This window comes from Notolepis coatsorum (genome assembly GCF_963971535.1).
Source record: "Notolepis coatsorum genome assembly, chromosome: 9".
Taxonomy (NCBI): domain Eukaryota; kingdom Metazoa; phylum Chordata; class Actinopteri; order Aulopiformes; family Paralepididae; genus Notolepis; species Notolepis coatsorum.
This window is the reverse complement of record NC_140173.1, coordinates 51,945,122-51,965,671: the sequence shown is the minus strand read 5'-3', so window position 1 is coordinate 51,965,671 and position 20,550 is coordinate 51,945,122. Positions and strand designations below refer to the sequence as shown.

The 20,550-nt window shown below is 44.5% G+C and overlaps 1 protein-coding gene across 1 annotated transcript in view; it reads right to left on the bottom strand.

Annotated features, from left to right (window-relative positions):
• Nucleotides 1-20,550, bottom strand: part of antxr1d (ANTXR cell adhesion molecule 1d) — a 126,287-nt gene that overhangs the window by 50,531 nt on the left and 55,206 nt on the right. Inside the window, exons 10-11 of the mRNA XM_084322209.1 lie at nt 7,179-7,277; nt 6,926-6,995 (exon numbers count right to left, since the gene is read on the bottom strand). Coding sequence (XP_084178335.1) covers nt 6,926-6,995; nt 7,179-7,277 — 169 coding nt within the window. The remainder of the gene's footprint in view (nt 1-6,925; nt 6,996-7,178; nt 7,278-20,550) is intronic.

The following is a 20,550-nucleotide window of genomic DNA, read 5'->3' as shown; positions in this document are numbered from 1 at the left end:
TCGTATAGCTCCCAGTGACTATCGAATAGTAATTTTGAGTTTTGTGTGTGTGTTTACATGCCGGGACCCCACCAGGCGCGGGCGCAAGCACGCATGGGTTTTGCGCGAGAACAGTGTGTGTGGTCCACACCGAGTCCGACTTCAGAGCGGGCGAAAGCGCACGGAGGAGGAAGGCCCATTTACATTGGAACAGATTTCGAGTTCCAGTGTTCTATTGTCCATTTTGCATGTATAACCAGTTATTATCTAATTAATTAGAATGTTAGAATTAATTTTAGAATGATGAAATCAGTGTGACTGACTGTATAGTATGGTTTATTTGTATTGGGGAAGATACAGACACATTAGCTGGTTAAACAACATCTATATGGGCGCCCCAGTGGCGAACCACATAGCGCGCTGAGTCGCGGCAAGGCCGACCCGGTTCGATTCCCGGACCCGCCGTTATTTGCCGAATGTCTTCCCCCCACTCTGTCTCCCATTCCTCCTCTCTCTCTCTCTCTCTCTACTGGACTGCCCAGTAGCAAAAAGCGATAAACGCTAAAAAATAAATCTTTAAAAACAACATCTATATGTGTGGTAATAATGCAGATATTGAGTGTATTTCTGTGAAAATGCGCGTGGCGCACACCTCTGAATCCAACCAAAGCGGAAAAATCCGCTCCGGTGTGAACAGCGACGCCCGTTAACATGGGAGTGAAAGTGAAACGCCTCACGCCCGCTCGCCTCACGCCCGCCGCACGTGTTCGGTGGGGTTGGGCTGTCATACTGATTTTGCTTATTCAGGCTTCTCATGGATGAGAACTAACCCCGGCCACTGTAAAGAGGAACAAGCCGGTAAAGGGATATTACTGTGCACATTGTGATACAATGTAAACATTCTCGCTGGTTTGGGAGCAGGAGAGTGGATAGAGTGATGTGTGTCCTCCTCAGCCTTATCTTCTCCCCCCCTCCACCCCCATCTCTCTCTCTCTCTTTTCTCTCACTTTTGTCTTTCCCTCCACATTGCATACAGCCACCCCTCCTCTTAGGCAGGCAGGGGGCATCGCAGCTCCCAGCTGACAGAGAGATCTCAGCCCCTATCAATCATCAATCTGCCCACTATATCTGTATTTGCCCCATATGTACATACTGTATGCGTGTGTGTGTGTGTGTGTGTGTGTGTGTGTGTGTGTGTCTCCACGACTACATCCGGAAGGTTGTCAGTCAAGACAGATTTGTGTGACAGTAGCATCAATGACTTCATTATATGCGACATGAAGGTGGGTGAGGGTGTATTGGGAGGGTTGTGAGTGTGTATATGTGGGGGGGGGGGGGAGCGGAATTGACCCCAAAACCTCTTGTATGGACCTCACATTTTTTTTTATAAATACAGCACCATCTGACACCTCCTAGACATCTAGAAATGTATGTCCAGTTCAAACCTAAATCAGACTACACCCCAACTGGTTCGGGTTGGACAGAATTTCACTCTCTTATTGTCCAGGTTTGAGTCAGGTTTGAGGTTCCGGGAAAATGACTCATACGGGCCAAGTGTATCATCACTACACTACATTCCGGTGTGATTTCTCCTACCAGCTGTGGGCCTCCTTTCTCTCCCCGTCAGCCACTCCTCCTCTCTGCAGCAGACAAGCTGCCGCTCCTGGTCCAAGGTGGGACCCCTCCTCCTCCTCCTCCTCCTCCTCCTCTAGGCACGACTACTGCCAGAACACACTGTGTAATTATTCCCACTCTTCTGCTCTGAATGTAACACACCCGTTTTATCCAGAGCGCCATACAGTACATTTATTACAAACAAAAATAATGCATATGGTTTTTATTATGGGTGGCTCTAGTGCCCAGTGGGACTGGTCCCTCAACCAGTCTTCCCTTCAGAAGAGCAGCCAGGCCGGGCACACAGCTCAGAGGAGCAGCCAGGCCCAGCACACAGCTCAGAGGAGCAGCCAGGCCCGGCACACAGCTCAGAGGAGCAGCCAGGCCCGGCACACAGCTCAGAGGAGCAGCCAGGCCCGGCACACAGCTCAGAGGAGCAGCCAGGCCCGGCACACAGCTCAGAGGAGCAGCCAGGCCCGGCACACAGCTCAGAGGAGCAGCCAGGCCCGGCACACAGCTCAGAGGAGCAGCCAGGCCCGGCACACAGCTCAGAGGAGCAGCCAGGCCGGCACACAGCTAGCCACATCGACCAGACACAACTCTATTTGTTGGTTGTTATTAGAATAGGTGGACTGGTCATCTACCTGTATTTTTTTTTCAAAACTTAAAAAACGTTTTTCTTTAATCTTAAAAGAACCTAACTCGTCCTTTTCTTTCCCTTCGCTGCCAGGTCAAGCTCGGTCCGGGTGTAGTTTCAAGTTTCAAGTTTCTTTAATAGTTGTCATACAGAAGTACAGAATACTTTTATACAAAATGCTTCTTACTGTTACGCTCCAGAGACTGTGCTAGACAAGATAAGTATGAAATAAAATAGTATAGCATGTAAGATCAAAGTAAAAATAGAGGTCACAGTGTTCAGTATAGACATATGTACAATGTTCGATGCAGAATAGAAGTAACTGAGTTACCATACAATATACAATATACTATGCAATGTACTAATATACAATACTATATAGTGCAAAGCAGAAATGGGATGAGGTACAATTTAGGTACAATTTACAGTAAGGTGTACGAGTTGTAGTGAAAATCCTTTACCAATAAATATAAAGTGTGTTTGTGTGATCTAAAGTGTGTGGAGTGGGTGCTGCAGTGTGTTGTTTGTTTAAAGTGAGTGTGTGCGTGTGGATGTGTGTGCTGTGTGCATTTGATGGTTGTTGCATAGTGTTTATTGTTCGTTGAGCAGCCTGATGGCCTGGGGATAGAAGCTTCTTCTGAGTCTTTCTGTGCTCGCCTTGAGACTCCGGTATCGCTTGCCTGACCGCAGCAGTTCAAAGAGGCTGTTCGTGTGGCTGGAGTAGACGTGGGAACTCTAGGTCAGAGTGGACGGGCGGAGGCATCGATGCGACCGACGGTTGAATGGATGCCAGAGATGGCCGGTTCATGTCAAAGCTTGGCGGGTGTTCGCAAAAGAAAACTGGGGGACGGGACTGGAGATGGAGGAGAGGAGATGGTAACTGAACACAAAGGTATGTTGATGTAAAGCCCTTTCATCAATATCCCACTGGATACCAACAAAATCAAGCCATTTCAGATATCCAATCTACTTCTTCTGAAATATCGCATAATACACACAGGTTACTCTGATTGGCCCATCAGTCACATCTAGCTGCTCTGAGTGGCTCGTCAGTCAGTAGAGACAGTGGCTCGGTAGGTAGAGCAGTCGGCGGTTCCCGCCCCGGTTCGATTCCCGCTCCTCCCGGGCAGCATGTCGAAGTATCCTTGAGCAAGACACTTAACCCCTAACTGCTCCCGATTAGCTAGTTGGCACCTTGCATGGTCGCCTCCGCCGTCGGTGTGTGAATGTGTGAGTGAGTGGGTGACATTTACATTTAGTCATTTAGCTGACGCTTTTATCCAAAGCGACTTACAAGTTTTGTACAACAAGACAGCAGGAAGGGTACAACTCTATCAGCTGAGTAACAATGTTCATCAAAGTGTTGAGTGCTACAGTGTAGGTTAGTTTATTAGGACAAGTGCATGACAGTAAGGTTAGTTAGAGTTAGTTATATATATATATTTTTTTTTTTTTTTTTTTTTTTTTTCAGATAATGATTGATTGATGATAGAACATGTGAGGAACAAATTGTAAAGCGCTTTGGATAAAAGTACTATATAAATGCAGCCATTTACCATTTACCCCAAAGCGACTTACACGTTTTGTACAACAAGACAGCAGGAAGGGTACAACTCTATCAGCTGAGTAACAATGTTCATCAAAGTGTTGAGTGCTACAGTGTAGGTTCGTTTTTTTTTTTTTTTTTTTTTTTTTTTCAGATAATGATTGATTGATGACAGAACATGCGAGGAACAAATTGTAAAGCGCTTTGGATAAAAGTACTATATAAATGCAGCTATTTACCATTGCCATTAGAGGACACGGTGCTCCCAAAGGTTCTCACACAGGCATCATTTGGGGCTTCGAGGCACCCATAGGTTCTTGAGGGAACCCAGGGGATCTTAACACTTTGAGTGCCAACGACGTTTTCCAAACAGCGTAAACCGCTACACACACATGCCTGTGGACCTGCACCACATTCATACCTCATTTGCACCCTACCCCAACTTTTGTACATCTGCATTCTACCTCACTGGTACTCATTTTACTCTGTATTTTATATCGTCTTTATCTACTTTTTACTTCTTATTTATTTATTATTTTTTTTACTTACTTTCTCTTTACTGTATGCAGCACACTCTCAGGGGCTCATAAGAAACAAGCATTTCATTATAAGGTATCCTGTATTTTGTTCTGACAAATAAAAACAAACTTGAACTTGAACTCACAGTGAAAAACAATGGCCTCCGAAAACCCCTTCACAGCCACAGTGTGAAGACCAAGTGCCCCCCTCCACCCCCCGTCTTCAGGAGGGCCCCGACGAGCGGGTTTTCACTGGCGGGAACGAGACTAGATCAAACCATCCCAGAAATCTGGATGACAGCGTCAAGACAGACGGTGGCTGGGAGGTGTCTGAGGCCGTGGGCTCAGGGTGTATAATTATGCACAGGGCTGCGGGGGCCGAGGACACTGGGAAGGCTGCCGGGGGGGGTTTAAACCATCTCCCAGCCCCAGGACACAGCAGCACCGCTCCCCGTCTGCCCCGCAAGAAACTTCTGCTCCGAAGCTCCCGCTGAAGCGAAGCTGGAGGAAAGTTCACGTTCCCCCTCTGTGTTAGGCATGTATCATGCAGGGATACATACGCACACGCTGCACACACACACACACACACGCACACGGACACAGAGAGGCAGTGTTGTGGAGGTCTGTCTCCAGGAGGCTCTCATTAAGGCTTATTCCTGGGCTCTTCTCCTGGTGTCTCCTTGTGACTGGTGTCTGGCTTCGTTAGCCGTGACAAACACTGATTGATCACAGAGACTCAGAGTGACTTTGGACCTAATTTGTCCAAGGACAACCGCTCCTCTGTCTCCGCAACAAACTTTGGGTACAGCTGGCGTAGCTCGCTTTCGCCGGTGAAGACGAGGAAACTCTACTAACCTGCTAGACCGCGGCTAAAAGAAACCCCACTTACAGCACTTCTGCCAAGTCTTTCCAAGTAATACTTCCCTTTAGGTGGCACAACTAATGAGTACCTAAAAACTATTGAAGGACTATATGTTAGCAAAGTATAGGAAGAAATATTATTTCACATAATAGTCATATAGATTAGTTGCTTACTGAATTTACATTGGAAAGTGGTATGAGACTTGAGTAACTGAGACTTGAGTAACTGAGACTTGAGTAACTGAGACTTGAATAACTGAGACTTGAGTAACTGGAACTTGAGTAACTGAGACTTGAGTAACTGAGACTTGAGTAACTGAGACTTGAGTAACTGAGACTTGAGTAACTGAGACTTGAATAGCTGAGACTTGAGTAACTGAGACTTGAGTAACTGAGACTTGAGTAACTGAGACTTGAGTAACTGAAACTTGAGTACCTGAAACTTGCGTAACTGAGACTTGAGTAACTGAGACTTGAGTAACTGAGACTTGAATAACTGAGACTTGAATAACTGAGACTTGAGTAACTGAGACTTGAGTAACTGAGACTTGAGTAACTGAGACTTGAGTAACTGAGACTTGAGTAACTGAGACTTGAATAACTGAGACTTGAGTAACTGGAACTGAGTAACTGAGACTTGAGTAACTGAGACTTGAGTAACTGAGACTTGAGTAACTGAGGCTTGAGTAACTGAGACTTGAATAACTGAGACTTGAGTAACTGAGACTTGAATAACTGAGACTTGAGTAACTGGAACTTGAGTAACTGAGACTTGAGTAACTGAGCCTTGAGTAACTGAGACTTGAGTAACTGGAACTTGAGTAACTGAGACTTGAGTAACTGAGACTTGAGTAACTGAGACTTGAGTAACTGAGACTTGAGTAACTGGAACTTGAGTAACTGAGACTTGAGTAACTGAGACTTGAGTAACTGAGACTTGAGTAACTGAGACTTGAGTACCGTACTTTTCGGACTATAAGCCGCGGCTTTTTCCCCCATTTTTCGACCCTGCGGCTTATATAACGGTGCGGCTTATATGTGGACCAAACCCGAAAATGTAAAAATCGAAATATTGCTTTTTTTACTGCATTGAAATGTTATTTATCTGTTCCCACTTCCCTTATTAAATATGCAACTTGTTTGTTGAAATGTTAATAAATGGGAGCTTCCTCAAACAGCCATCTCTTTCCCGACAATCCCCTCTGTGCACGAACCCTTACATATGGTAATTAAACATTAAAACACCTGCGGCTTATAGTCCAGTGCGGCTTATATATGTACACATCATTCAATTTAGCTGCTGCGGCTTATAGTCAGGTGCGGCTTATAGTGCGAAAAGTACGGTAACTGAGACTTGAGTAAGTGAAACTTGAGTAACTGGAACTTGAGTAACTGAGACTTGAGTAACTGAGACTTGGGGTAATTTCCTCAGCAAGCTGCCAGTATGTAGGGGATCACTCTGGTTGACAGCGTGTGTTGACAGGCGCATTTTTGGGTTAAAAGATTGTGGGTGAAAAGCTGAATATCTCACAGCCTAAACGCTTCTTTTCCCCCCTTTCTCCACATTCTAGCTATTTCCCTATGCAATGGGACAGAAGTGATCCTCCAAAGATGGCGAACAGGGTCCATAGCCACCCGGAGCAACTGTCTTAATTTATGCACGATAACCAAAACAATACACAAATACACAAACCAAATACAAATACACAGACCTAACCTAGGTGACCTACAGCCTGCAGTATGAGAGATTGATAAGAAGGTGTAGCTTACCTTCCCACTTCCTCTATGACAGGAGCAGGACAGAGCAGGTAGGTATCCTCCATACCAACTGGTCTCTCATCTGCACAGGGGAAATATCGATAGCATTTTAGAACTCCACCACCCTCAATTATATTCACAAATATTGCTCTTAGTAATACTAAAAAGATACCATAAAACACTATCATGTGAATAATAATTCATAATATTCCAAAGGTGGGTGTGTATGGTTATGTGGATGTGCGTATGTACGTGCAACACTCACTCAGCGTGTGTGTGTCGTTGAGTTTGAAGCTGCAGAGGACCTGGTCAGTGTTTCTGGCATGGAGGAACCCATTACCTCTCACCACCACCTGGAAGTTCTCTGAGAGAGAGAGAGAGAGAGAGAGAGAGAGAGAGAGAGAGAGAGAGAGAGAGAGAGAGAGAGAGAGAGAGAGAGTGAGAGAGAGAGGAGAGAGAGAGAGAGAGAGAGAGAGAGAGAGAGAGAGAGAGAGAGAGAGAGAGAGAGAGAGAGAGTGGGGGGGTGACAGAGAGAGAGCGAGAGAGGTGACAGAGAGAGAGAGAGAGAGCGAGAGAGGTGACAGAGAGAGAGAGAGAGAGAGAGAGAGGGGTGACAGAGAGAGATAGATAGATAGATAGATAGATAGATAGATAGATAGATAGATAGATAGATAGATAGATAGATAGATAGATAGATAGATAGATAGATAGAGAGGGGGGTGACAGAGAGAGAGAGAGAGGGGGGGTGACAGAGAGAGAGAGAGAGAGGGGGGGGGTGACAGAGAGAGAGAGAGAGAGAGAGAAAGAGGTGACAGAGAGAAAGAGAGAGAGTAGGGTGAGAGGGGGTGACAGAGAGAGAGATAGATAGAGAGGGGGTGACAGAGAGAGAGAGAGTAGGGTGAGAGGGGGTGACAGAGAGATAGGGGGTGAGAGAGATAGGGGGGTGACAGAGAGAGAGAGAGTAGGGTGACAGAGAGAGATAGGGGAGTGACAGAGAGAGGGAGTGACACAGAGAGAGAGAGAGAGAGAGAGGGGGGGGGGGGGGGGGCTATTATAACCACATAACATTCATTCCACCACCAGAAATACTAATGTTTTCATTCTTCTCGATTGACTGAAATCTTGATATGAGGACCAACACTAGACACGAAGAAAACAAGTTTTAAACTGTGTTGGCTGCGTTCTGTAGCTGTACATGAATATGAGAACACAGCCCATTTCTACAGTAAAAAAAAAACACTGGATTGTGGCTTTAAACAAAATACCTAGCTTTTGTACTCATACATACACCCCCCCCCCCCCCCACACACACACACACACTGAACACAATACATATATTTTTGCATATGCAGGATGTGCAGTAATAAGCTCCTGTATCATCAACCTTTATTTATACTCGAAAAGACAATTGAGGTCACCCTCATTTTCAATGTCGTCGAGACTTAGTTTAGACATTTCAATGCACACATTTCTACAATATAACAATTAATATTAATAACTATCTATATAGTATAAAATGAACATAGGCATACAATCAGCTCACAGATTGACAGAATAAAAAAACAATGCATAAATTGCAGACATAAGAATAGGTATAAAAGACAATAAAAGTAGTGCAATGTAAACGTGTAGACTTAATAATGGCATAAAATAAGTACAAAAGTACAATGTCGCTCGAAGGCATGTGAACCCCTCCCTGGAACAGTCAGTCCCCCCAAAACACCCCACACATCAATCCCTACCACATCCCCATCCAAGACGCACCCCCCGATAAAGCACGCCATGACCGAAGGAAAAACACAAAACAGCCCGCGCACCTCTCACATCGCCATGCACAGCGACGGGAATGCCACCCCTGTGGGTCCACCATCTCCCCCGGTCCCGGTGCCCCCGCCACCACGAGGAAAACCAGCGAATCCCACATCCCCACCCCCAAACTCCACAGAGGAATGACATGAGGTCATCGACTACAGCTCAGCATTCAATACCATAGTCCCCTCCAAACCCATAGCCAAGCTCAGGGACCTGGGCTTAAACTATGACCTCTGCCAGAGGGTCTTGGACTTCCTGATGGGCAGACCCCAGGTGGTGAGAGCAGGCAACTGCACCTCCTCATCCATCACCCTCAACATAGGGGCCCCCCAGGGCTGTGTTCTGACTGAGTCCCCTCCTCTACTCACATGACTGTGTGGCACAGCGGAACAACACAATCATCAAATTTGCTGACGACACAGTAGTGGTGGGCCTGATCTCTGCAAACGACGAGAGGGCCTACCTGGAAGAGGTCAAGGTCCTAGCGGGGTGGTGTCAAGAGAACAGCCTCTCCCTGAACGTCAGCAAAACAAAGGAGATGATTGTGGACTTTAGGAGGTCGGCGGTCAGGGACTACAGCCCCCATAGCATCGACGGGGCACCGGTTGAGAGAGTGAACAGTTTTAAGGACCTCGGAGTCCACATATCCGAGGACTTGACATGGACCACACACATTGACAGTGTTGTGAAGAAGGCACGGCAACGCCTCTACTTCCTCAGGCGCCTAAGGAAGTTCAAAGTCAGTCAGAAGATCCTTAAGAACTTCTACTCATGTACAATAGAGAGCATCCTGACTGGCAATATCACCTCCTGGTTTGGGAATAGCACAGCACAAGACCGTAGCAGACTACAGAGAGTGGCCCATTCAGCCGAACGCACAATTGGAGGGGGGCTTTGGAGGGGGGCATTTACAACAAGCGGTGCATGGGTAAGGCTAAGAGAATTATCAAAGACTCCAGCCACCCAAACAACTGCCTCTTTGAACTGCTGCGGTCAGGCAAGCGATACCGGAGTCTCATGGCAAGCACAGAAAGACTCAGAAGAAGCTTCTATCCCCAGGCCATCAGGTTGCTCAACGAACAATAACACTATGCAACAACCATCAAAATGCACTCACAGCACACACATCAACACGCACACACTCACTTTAAACAAACAACTCACTGCAGCACCCACTCTACACACTTTAGAACACCTAAACACACTTTATATTTATTCGCAAAGAATTTGCACTACAACCCATACCTCAGTACACCTTACTGTAAAGTGTACCTAAATTGTACCTCATCCCATTTCTGCATTTCTGCTTTGCACTATATAGATTATTGTATATTAGTATATTGTATGGTAACTCAGTTACTTCTACTCTGCATTGAACATTGTACATATGTACAGACTGAACACTTGTGTCTACGTACGTGACTTCTATTTTATACTTGCTATACTTATTTTACTTTATACTTATCCTTTTGTCTAGCACAGTCTCTGGAGCGTAACAGAAAGAAGCATTTTGTATAAAAGTATTCTGTACTTCTGTATGACAACTAATAAAGAAACTTGAACTTGGACTTAATTACAACTTATATATATTCACATACACATTTACGAGATACACAAGATGCACAAGATGTAGTTTATTATTTTATTTATGTGTACATTTAGGTTGTCTTGTACAGTATCTTTGCTTGATTATCACGTAAGCTATTTCTTCCTGCCACTCTTAAAGGAAAACTCCAACATTTTGGGAAATTAGCTTATTTGCCATCTACCCTGGAGTTAGACAAGAAGATACATACCTTTTTCTTCTCTGTGCATGCAGTAGGAGTAGGAAGACGTTTGGAACTAGGCTAATGGAGGAACCTACTTCCACTGACTGACGCTAAGCTAGGCTAACAGTGCGTGTCTTCCTACTCCTACTGCATGCACAGAGAAGAAAAAGGGTATGTATCTTCTTGTCTAACTCCAGGGTAGATGCCAAATAAGCTAATTTCCCAAAATGTTGGAGTTTTCCTTTAAGCCCTTAGACTGTGTTTACCATTCAGCCATTAGATTTATCACCGGTGATAGTTATGGTACTCACCATTGTATCCTATATAATAAGGTCGGTGGGCCTCTCTGGCAGAGAGACGTAAGTTGCATTGGAATCTTTTTATTTATAAAGCCATAATTAGAGATTGTCCAAATTATATTAGTTCTTTATTGGAATGGACCACTGGACCCTGTCGTACACGATCCAGTTTTGGCTTACACTTAAGAGTGCCTAGAGTTTGTACTGAACTTGGTAGATCTGCTTTGGCTTCTCTGCCCCTACATCATGGAATAGCCTGCAACTAGACACTCTAGTCAGTCTAGTGTCTATGGGTCGGTTTAGAACCAATCAGGTCACCACAATATGTAATTGTTTTTAAATTATTACCTCGGTTTTATTCTTCTTATATATTTTTTTAATATATTTAAAAATGTGCTCTTAATTATTCCGATTGTCTGATGTCTTTATATTATGAACACACTGTGACACTTGTGAATGTAACATCTCGACGGCACTGTATATTTGTGTATTTATCGAGTATAAATAAAGATTGAATGAATTTCCTGGTGTAGTGCAGTGTCTGGTGTCTGGACAGCTGTGCCAAATCACTTATATGCTCAACTCAAGCAGCAGAAAACCACTATATGCTTCATTAGTGCTTGTTTACCGTATATCAATGTGCCTGTGTGTGTGTGTGCACGCGCGCGTGTGCGTGCGTGCGTGTGTGTGTGTGTGTGTGTGTGTATGTCCTTTGTGAAAAGGCCATAATATGCTCCACTGGTGCTATCGCTGAAAGTGCTGCTATTCACAAATATCTCAGTGTGCACTGCAGCCAGAAGGAATGTATGTGTGTGTGTGTGTGTGTGTGTGTGTTGTGTGTGACAGGGGAAGAGAGGAGAGAGGGGGGTGAGAGGAGAAGAGAAGGAGAGAGGGAAAGAGAGAGGGGGAGATAGAGGGAAAGAGCGAGAGAGAGAGGGAAATGGAGAGGGAGAAAGATAAAGAGTTAGAGATAGAAAGAGAGAGAGAAAGCTAAAAAGAGGGAGAGGGAAAGAGAGAGAGAAAGAGAGGGAAAGGGAGATAGGGAAAGAGGGGGTAAAGGGATAGAGAGGGAGAGAGAGAAAGAAAGAGAGAAAGATAAAGAGAGGGGAGAGGGAGAGAGGGAAAGAGAGAGAAAGGGAGAGAAAAAGAGTGAAAGAGAGAGGGAGAGTTTAAGTTTACTTGCAAAAGGGACAGTGCATATTAATCAACATTCAAATGTAAATACGCCAGAATTAGCCAGAAGGCTAGATTTAATCTGTAGTCCCTGGCCAAGATGTTAAAAAAGGGCATCAACCTAAAGTGATAAAAAAGGTTATCACACATAACATACATCAAATAGGCCTACATAAAATACAATTCATCCTCACAATATACACATTTAAAAAAAGAATACACATATAAAACAGAATTGCATACACACACAGTTAATGAATTTAGCTGTGGGTGCAGCTCTGGTGTTCTTTAAAAAAAAAAAAAAAAATTTATTGTTCAAGCGTGTTACAGGTCCGGATATGTGTAAAAAGAGAGCGAGAGCGAGAGAGAGCGAGAGTCTCTTGGACCTTTGTGTTCCTCCAGGCGCAGAGGAAGCACACAGTGGCCTGCCAGCATATGCTGCAGTGTGTATGTGGCTCTCAGCAGCATATGTTAAAGAAAAAACACTCGCTTAGAAACATGCCTGTAGGCCGACAACAGCTGAGCTAAAGCAGATCTGACCTTACCTACATGCTGTGTGTGTGTCTCTGCGTGTGTGCGTGTGCGTGTATAGTTTCTGGCACCAAAGCTTCCTCTAGTATTATCCTGTCTAATAGAAGTGAACACTTGCTACACCTTTAACATTTAAATCCACAGCGTGAAGATCACTGAATAAGTGTGATTACAGTGTGGGAGGCGCACGTGACCTCACTTAAAAAAAAAAAAGGTCAAGGAACAGTACTTCCCATTTCTGACTGGCTGACACTGAGGCTTTTAAAAAGGGGCAGTTCACTCAAAATTAAATAAAATAATAATAAACATATCCCCCCCCCCCCCCCCCCCCCCTTACCCGGAGTGCCATCTTGTGATTGGCCGGTTTTAGAGATATCTGCCGTAGAGATGTCTGCAGTCACTCCAATACAATGGAGCTGAATGGCACTCGGTTTGTGGCCAAAAAAGCAATCTCAGCAGTCTCTTTGAAGAAATTGTGACCAGGTTACTCAAGATAATCCACAGACCCAGCTGTGAGCAAGTTCATGTAGGGACATCTGACTGCTACCACTGACACTATGGGACATCTGACTGCTACCACTGACACTACGGGACATCTGACTGCTACCACTGACACTATGGGACATCTGACTGCTACCACTACACTATGGGACATCTGACTGCTACCACTGACCACTATGGGACATCTGACTGCTACCACTGACACTATGGGACATCTGACTGCTACCACTGACACTACGGGACATCTGACTGCTACCACTGACACTATGGGACATCTGACTGCTACCACTGACACTACGGGACATCTGACTGCTACCACTGACACTATGGGACATCTGACTGCTACCACTGACACTATGGGACATCTGACTGCTACCACTGACCTACGGGACATCTGACTGCTACCACTGACACTATGGACATCTGACTGCTACCACTGACACTACGGGACATCTGACTGCAGAGGCGTTTTCTTCTGCGCTGATAAAATGTTTTGGGGTTGAGTAAAGCCTATAGGCATCGTTTGTTATTGTGGACCATCCTTTCTTTAAATACAACACTCTACTATGCTCATTCTGGTTTAGCACTTTTTTCAATCTGAAAACTATGAAAATGAAAATAATATTAATAAATAGTACCCTGCCTAAATTACATAAAATAGACTGCATACTCTTGTCAGCAAGGAGACTGCCTACTCTGTCAGCAAGGAGACTGCCTACTCTGTCAGCAAGGAGACTGCCTACTCTGTCAGCAAGGAGACTGCCTACTCTGTCAGCAAGGAGACTGTATACTCTGTCAGCAAGGAGACTGTATACTCTGTAACGAGACTGCCTACTCTGTCAGCAAGGAGACTGCATACTCTGTCAGCAAGGAGACTGCCTACTCTGTCAGCAAGGAGACTGCCTACTCTGTCAGCAAGGAGACTGCATACTCTGTAAGGAGACTGCCTACTCTGTCAGCAAGGAGACTGCCTACTCTGTAAGGAGACTGCCTACTCGTCAGCAAGGAGACTGCCTACTCTGTAAGGAGACTGCCTACTCTGTCAACAAGGAGACTGCCTACTCTGTAAGGAGACTGCCTACTCTGTCAGCAAGGAGACTGCCTACTCTGTAATGAGACTGCCTACTCAGCAAGGAGACTGCCTACTCTGAGGAGACTGCCTACTCTGTAAGGAGACTGCCTACTCTGTCAACAAGGAGACTGCCTACTCTGTAAGGAGACTGCCTACTCTGTCAGCAAGGAGACTACCTACTCTGTAAGGAGACTGCATACTCTGTCAACAAGGAGACTGCCTACTCTGTAAGGAGACTGCCTACTCTGTCAGCAAGGAGACTACCTACTCTGTAAGGAGACTGCATACTCTGTAAGGAGACTGCCTACTCTGTCAGCAAGGAGACTGCCTACTCTGTAAGGAGACTGCATCTCTGTAAGGAGACTGCCTACTCTGTCAGCAAGGAGACTGCCTACTCTGTAAGGAGACTGCATACTCTGTAAGGAGACTGCCTACTCTGTAAGGAGACTGCATACTCTGTAAGGAGACTGCCTACTCTGTCAGCAAGGAGACTGCCTACTCTGTAAGGAGACTGCATACTCTGTAAGGAGACTGCCTACTCTGTAAGGAGACTGCCTACTCTGTAAGGAGACTGCCTACTCTGTAAGGAGACTGCCTCAGGGTTCCCACAGACATTGCAAAATGAAATTCAAGGACTTTCAAGTACTTTTCCAAGCACCATTTCTCATTTTAAAAGGATACAATTCACCTTTAAATGCTGTTAAAAAAAATACAAATAAAATATCGGATCCAATATTTATGGCTTTAACCAATTGTTTTTGTTTGTGTTTTCAGTGGCTAGGACCTGGACCGGGTCCAAAGAAGGTACCTTACACACTGCTGCCTATCTTTAAAGCATGTCTAATACTGTGTTTAATATATATATATATTTCTCTAAAAAAATCTCCTTCTAAAAAATGTCAAATGGAAAAGATTAATTGTTACTAAATCATGTATAAAATGTATAAATCATGCAAGTCTTGGGACCGCCCCTGATCACCAGGTGGGGCTGATATCTAATCTATTTAATTTCCTGTATAAAAATATGTCATTTTGTGTTGTGTTCATACCTGAAAAAGACCGGAAGGGTCGGTCGAAACGTTGTATCCACTGCTATTATTTGTCAATTAAAACACCTTGGAGCATCAAGTGAGTTGCGAGCCCTGCTTTGTTTTATGTACTACTGTTTTTATTGGGTCAGCACCAAGGAACGTAGGATGTGCGTTTTTTTTTTCTTTCTTAAAACCAATTTCCCACAATTAGTTACACTTTAAATAAAAAAAATTAATTTCTTGATTCAGAACTATTTGATCATGGATGAACAAAACTTTCAATGCGAATGGTTGATTTCAATTTCAATGACTTTCTAAGCACCAAGGAATTCCAGGTGTAGTGGAAAATGTATAGTTTCTGTATGAATCGATTATGAACTGATTATGAATAATCATTGCTATCGATCTGCACTCTACCATGGAGCTTCTTCCTCCCTTTCTGACCGGCGCCGGGTTTCATATCAATTTGGTTCTGTATTACCCCTGTTCTGTATTACTTCTGTATTAATTCTGTTCTGTACTCTTAAACCAATGCTTCAAAATCTTCTGTTAACTTCTATTTCTTGAATAAATTACAAGCACCTGTTAAAATTGGAACGACGTCTCCTGGTGTGTCAATACAACTTAGCCACTACACAGGCCTCGGCTTTTTTTGGACAAAAATCAAGTACTTGAAGCACTTCAAGGACCTTGTGCGAACCCTGCTGCCTACTCTGTCAGCCAGGAGACTGCCTACTCGTCCTTAATTAGCCAACAAGAAAAGAAAATTACTGAGTTGTACGGCAGACGACAGCATTAGCTTTATTCTCAGCAGGGAACAGTTACCCATTCTGTCGTTGTATGTTTATTATTCTGTTGAAAGCCCTTGACATAATATGCTGCAATTGCGTATGTATACATTTATGTACCGTATAATTGTGTACATTGGCGTGTTTGTGTGTGTGCACGTGCACGCATGTTAAAAGAGCTTGTGACTTGTCAGTACCGCTCGTCATCTCACAGCCAGTACACACACACACACACATGAATGAATGAATGACCTTTATTTATATAGCACCCTTCACAGCACGAATGCACAGGGTGCTTTACACTACAGCTTAATATAAAAACACAATAAAACAAAATCAGAAATAAATGACAACAAACAAACAGCAGTTAAAAACAGTGAAACCAGATAGAAAAGGTAGAATAAAAGAATTTGGATAAAATCATGAGTCACTAATTAAAACAAAACTATAGAACAGTGAGGACAAGAGAAGGCGCCTATGCATGATCAAAGGCCTGTCTGAACAAATGTGTTTTTAGTTTTTTTTTTTTAAAGAGTTTTCAGAGGGGGCAGTTCGCAGGTCCAGGGGGAGAGCGTTCCAGAGCCTTGGTGCTGTCACCTCGAAGGCTCGATCACCCCTTGTTTTTAGCCTGGACCTGGGGATCACCAGGAGGTGCTGATCGGCAGATCTGAGTGAGCGGGTGTTGGTGTAGGGATGGATGAGTTCCGTGATGTAGATAGGGGCCTGACTGTGAAGTGCTCTGAAAGTGAAAGTGAGGACTTTGAAGTGAATTCTATAGTGTACCGGGAGCCAGTGCAGGGATACCAGAATGGGAGTGATGTGAGATGATTTTTTTGACCTTGTGAGTAGCCTGGCTGCAGCATTTTGGACCATTTGTAGTGTGCACAGTGCACACAAACACACAAATCACATCCTCCAATTAACTCCACTTTAATTACAGACACCCCCCCCCCCCTTGCCCAGTTTCCTAATAGAATAGAATAGAATAGAAATACTTTAATCATCCCGAGGGAAATTTGGCACTACAAATCGCTCACAGTAAACATTTAGGCAGACGAAACAAAATCACGAATATGACAACGCAAAACAAACAGCAACCACAGTACGACCACAAACAATCTAAGCAGCACAGTGTAATTACACTGTTATGTTCTACTAACACTGTATGATGATACGTTAAGACAACAATGTATTTGCAGCCTTAAATACGTGCATCTTAACTTGAGGTAGTGGTGCTAATCACTGCCCTGGATGCTGGGGCCGCGGTGGTCCTTTCCCCTGCTGTTACCATCAAACACACACGCTGGGTTCTGACTGAGCACACACACACAGAGAGACACACACACACACACACACATATGCACATGCGCACACACACGCACACACACACACATATTACATTTAGTCATTTAGCTGAAGCTTTTATCCAAAGCGACTTGCAGATTGTGAACAACAAGTCAGCAGAAGGGGCACAACTCTGGCAGCTAAGGGTCAAAGGTATGGTTCGTCAAATACTATACACTCTTGAGTGCATATTAGTATAGACATTATTAGCATGATAGCCGTATAAGTATAGTAGCATAGTAGTAAGGTACATAATAGTAAATAAAACGGTAAGAAGGTTCATTTCTTTTATTTCATTTATTATTATAAACACACACACACAGCTGACCGATATCAGCAGGTAATCACTCTAAATATACGAGAGAAGCGGAAGCAAGTGATTTACATTATTAGTCGGCCCCCCAAGCACTGAATTCTATTTGCCAAATATTTACATTTTAATCTCATATCTATCAAAAGATCAGCGATCAGGATCAAACAAATCCCGCCCAACCAACCAGCCACCCACCCACAAGAATACACACACATGTGTGCGGCCTGTGTGTACACACACACACACACACACACACACACACACACACATCTGTCGGCAGAAAGGTCAGGTCTGTCAGCCCTGTGGTGAGCAGAGAGCTAGTGTCCTGCTGACAAGAACAACACATGCCATTTACATCTGCACCTGAGACTCTGACAAGCCTGAATGTGAATGAATGTGTGTGAGTGTGTGTGCGCGCGCGCGTGTGTGTGTGTGTGCATGTGGGGACAGATATATAGGTGTGTAGTGTTTGTTTGTCTTTGCGGTTTGTGCACATGTAGTACCTGTGTGTATGTGTCTGTGTGTGTGTCTGCATTTGTGTGTGTGTGTGTGTGTCTACATGTGTGTGTGTGTGTGTGTGTGTGTCTGCATGCGTGTAGAAAATAAAAGGAGGGGGTGTGCCTTGTCCGACCAGGGCCTCTTCAATCATACTAGTGTGACGGGACAGTAGGGGGGGGGGGGGGGGGGGGGGGGGGGGGGCAGGAAAGGGTCAGACGTTAATGAAAGCAGCAATCTCTGCTGTCATATTAGATATAAAGACCACTCAGTGTGTGTGTGTGTGTGTGTGTGTGTGTGTGTGTGTGTGCTGTCATGTCTGATAGTGAGGCCCAGCATTCACTGTCCAGTCTGATGGCCTGTTTGCAGGCAGCCCGGCCTGGTCACTTCACATCAATGTGAGGGACACGTGTGTGTGTGTGTGTGTGCGTGTGTGTGTGTGTGTGTGTGTGTTGACTGCTAACTGAAATACCATTTGTGTGTATGACCACATCAGAGAGAGAGATAGAAGCGAGAGAAGCCCTCTATTACTACTCATACTTATTCAAAATGTCTATACCTATGTGTATAATGTTAGTATGGGTGGTTAAGTAATATATGCAAATATGTTATGGTGTAAATACATTATGGTGTAAATATGCAGCTAACCCTTCCTGGTAAATGTCTCCATCCAGGCCCTGTCCTGAGCAGCAGTCCAGAGTAGGACGTCACTGAATGAATGAATGAATGAATGAATGAATGAATGAATGAATGAATGAATGAATGAATGAATTAATGAATACTTTATTTAACAGATTGCAGAATAGGTACAATACAGTACAGCTCAATACACACAATTGTTAAGGGGATGCAGACCAGAGAAAGACTCGTCTTGTTTACATCAGGGTCCCCCATTTTCAATTCACTGACCGCTCAATTCACTGACCGCGCAATTCACTGACCGATTCACTGCCGATGTTGATATTGAGCACTAAACTGGGATTCGACTGACGCTAACCGAGCACCAGTCCAGACTTTGACCATTAGTCTGGGGTCATTGGACAGAAGGATTGAGATACAGTATAACCCTTTTTACCTCATTAGGGAGATCTAATATCCTTGTAGATGTGATGTGATTTCTGGCATGTTTAATATCGGATACCATACGTCCAGTGATGTACCTGAACGCGTTCAATGAACGCGTTCGTATTTTGGGCGAACGTGAACTGAACGTACTGTATTTCCGCTAGATGAACGTAATTGAGAACGCGTTCATTCTCAGTGCTGTATAACGGCGTTCAAAAGTGCGTTCATTCTCAGCACTGTATTATAACGGCGTTCAAAAGTGTGCCAGATTTCATATGCCTTTCAGCCGAAAACCCAGTTAAAACACACCGTAAACAGGCCTTAAAATAATGCAGAAAACCACCCAATCTGGCAACCGCAAGCTGCCTGTGACGCGTACGCTGCATGTCACCCCTGGCTGTCGCACAAATATATACGCCATCAGACTCCTCACAAGAACAATGTGGAACCGCGGAACCGGGTAGTATAGCAGCAGCACTCGCTCAGAGTCAGACTCTACGGCGTCGGCGTATGAGCATTTAAAAGAGTTTTAGTTAAAGTCAGTAAATGTTTTGCACTTTGAATATTGAACTTTGAGGTACAACCTTAGTTTCATACCTCAGCCTGGTTCCTACCTCGTGTTGTGTTAGTACAGAGTTATGTCGGCACATGTTTATATGTTATATGTTTGCACAATGACTACTTTCACTTTTGGTACTTTAAGTATATTTAGATTATTATACTTAATAAAGACCATTCAAGCAGCACGTCTTTCCTCATGTTTTTGAAAATATACTGTAGAGATGAAAGCTGCAGCTGCTACTAGTGTGGACTGAATGGGCGGCAGCAAAGCGTTATGGAAATGCCAGTATTCTGATTGCTGTCTGTGGTTCTATATGGGTTGTGGCAATACATTTGACAAATAATAACTATAAATTAGTTATGGGGCGGCTGGGTGGTGCAGCGGACATTGCGCTCGTCACCAACGCAAGAGACACCGGGTTCGAATCCGTCTGTCGGTGTTGCCTCCGGCTTGGGCCAGTCGTCATACTAACTCAATTGGCAGAGTTAGTGGGTGGAAGTCGATGGGTGGTAATCTGGACGTTGTGGACAGCGACTCCTACAGGTCGGTTGGGGACGCCTGCACAGCAGAGACAGGAAATAGCGGGGGTAGTGTGAGCCTCCCACACCTTACACCTCGCCAATGAGAGTCCGCGCTGGCAGGTGAAAAGATGTGACAGGCTGCCTCCTCGTGTATCGGAGGGGACACGTGATGCAAGGCTTCTATCCTCCCTACAACCGGCCAGTGGGGGGCATATGCGAGCAACGTTCAAGACACGGGAGGGGAGAATTGGCACAGCGGGGTAATTGGGATGGGAGAAAAAGAGAAAAAGAGAAAAAAGTGGATACAAAAAAAAAACTATAAATTAGTTCATTTTTGAAACCATGAACTTTAGTTCAAAAT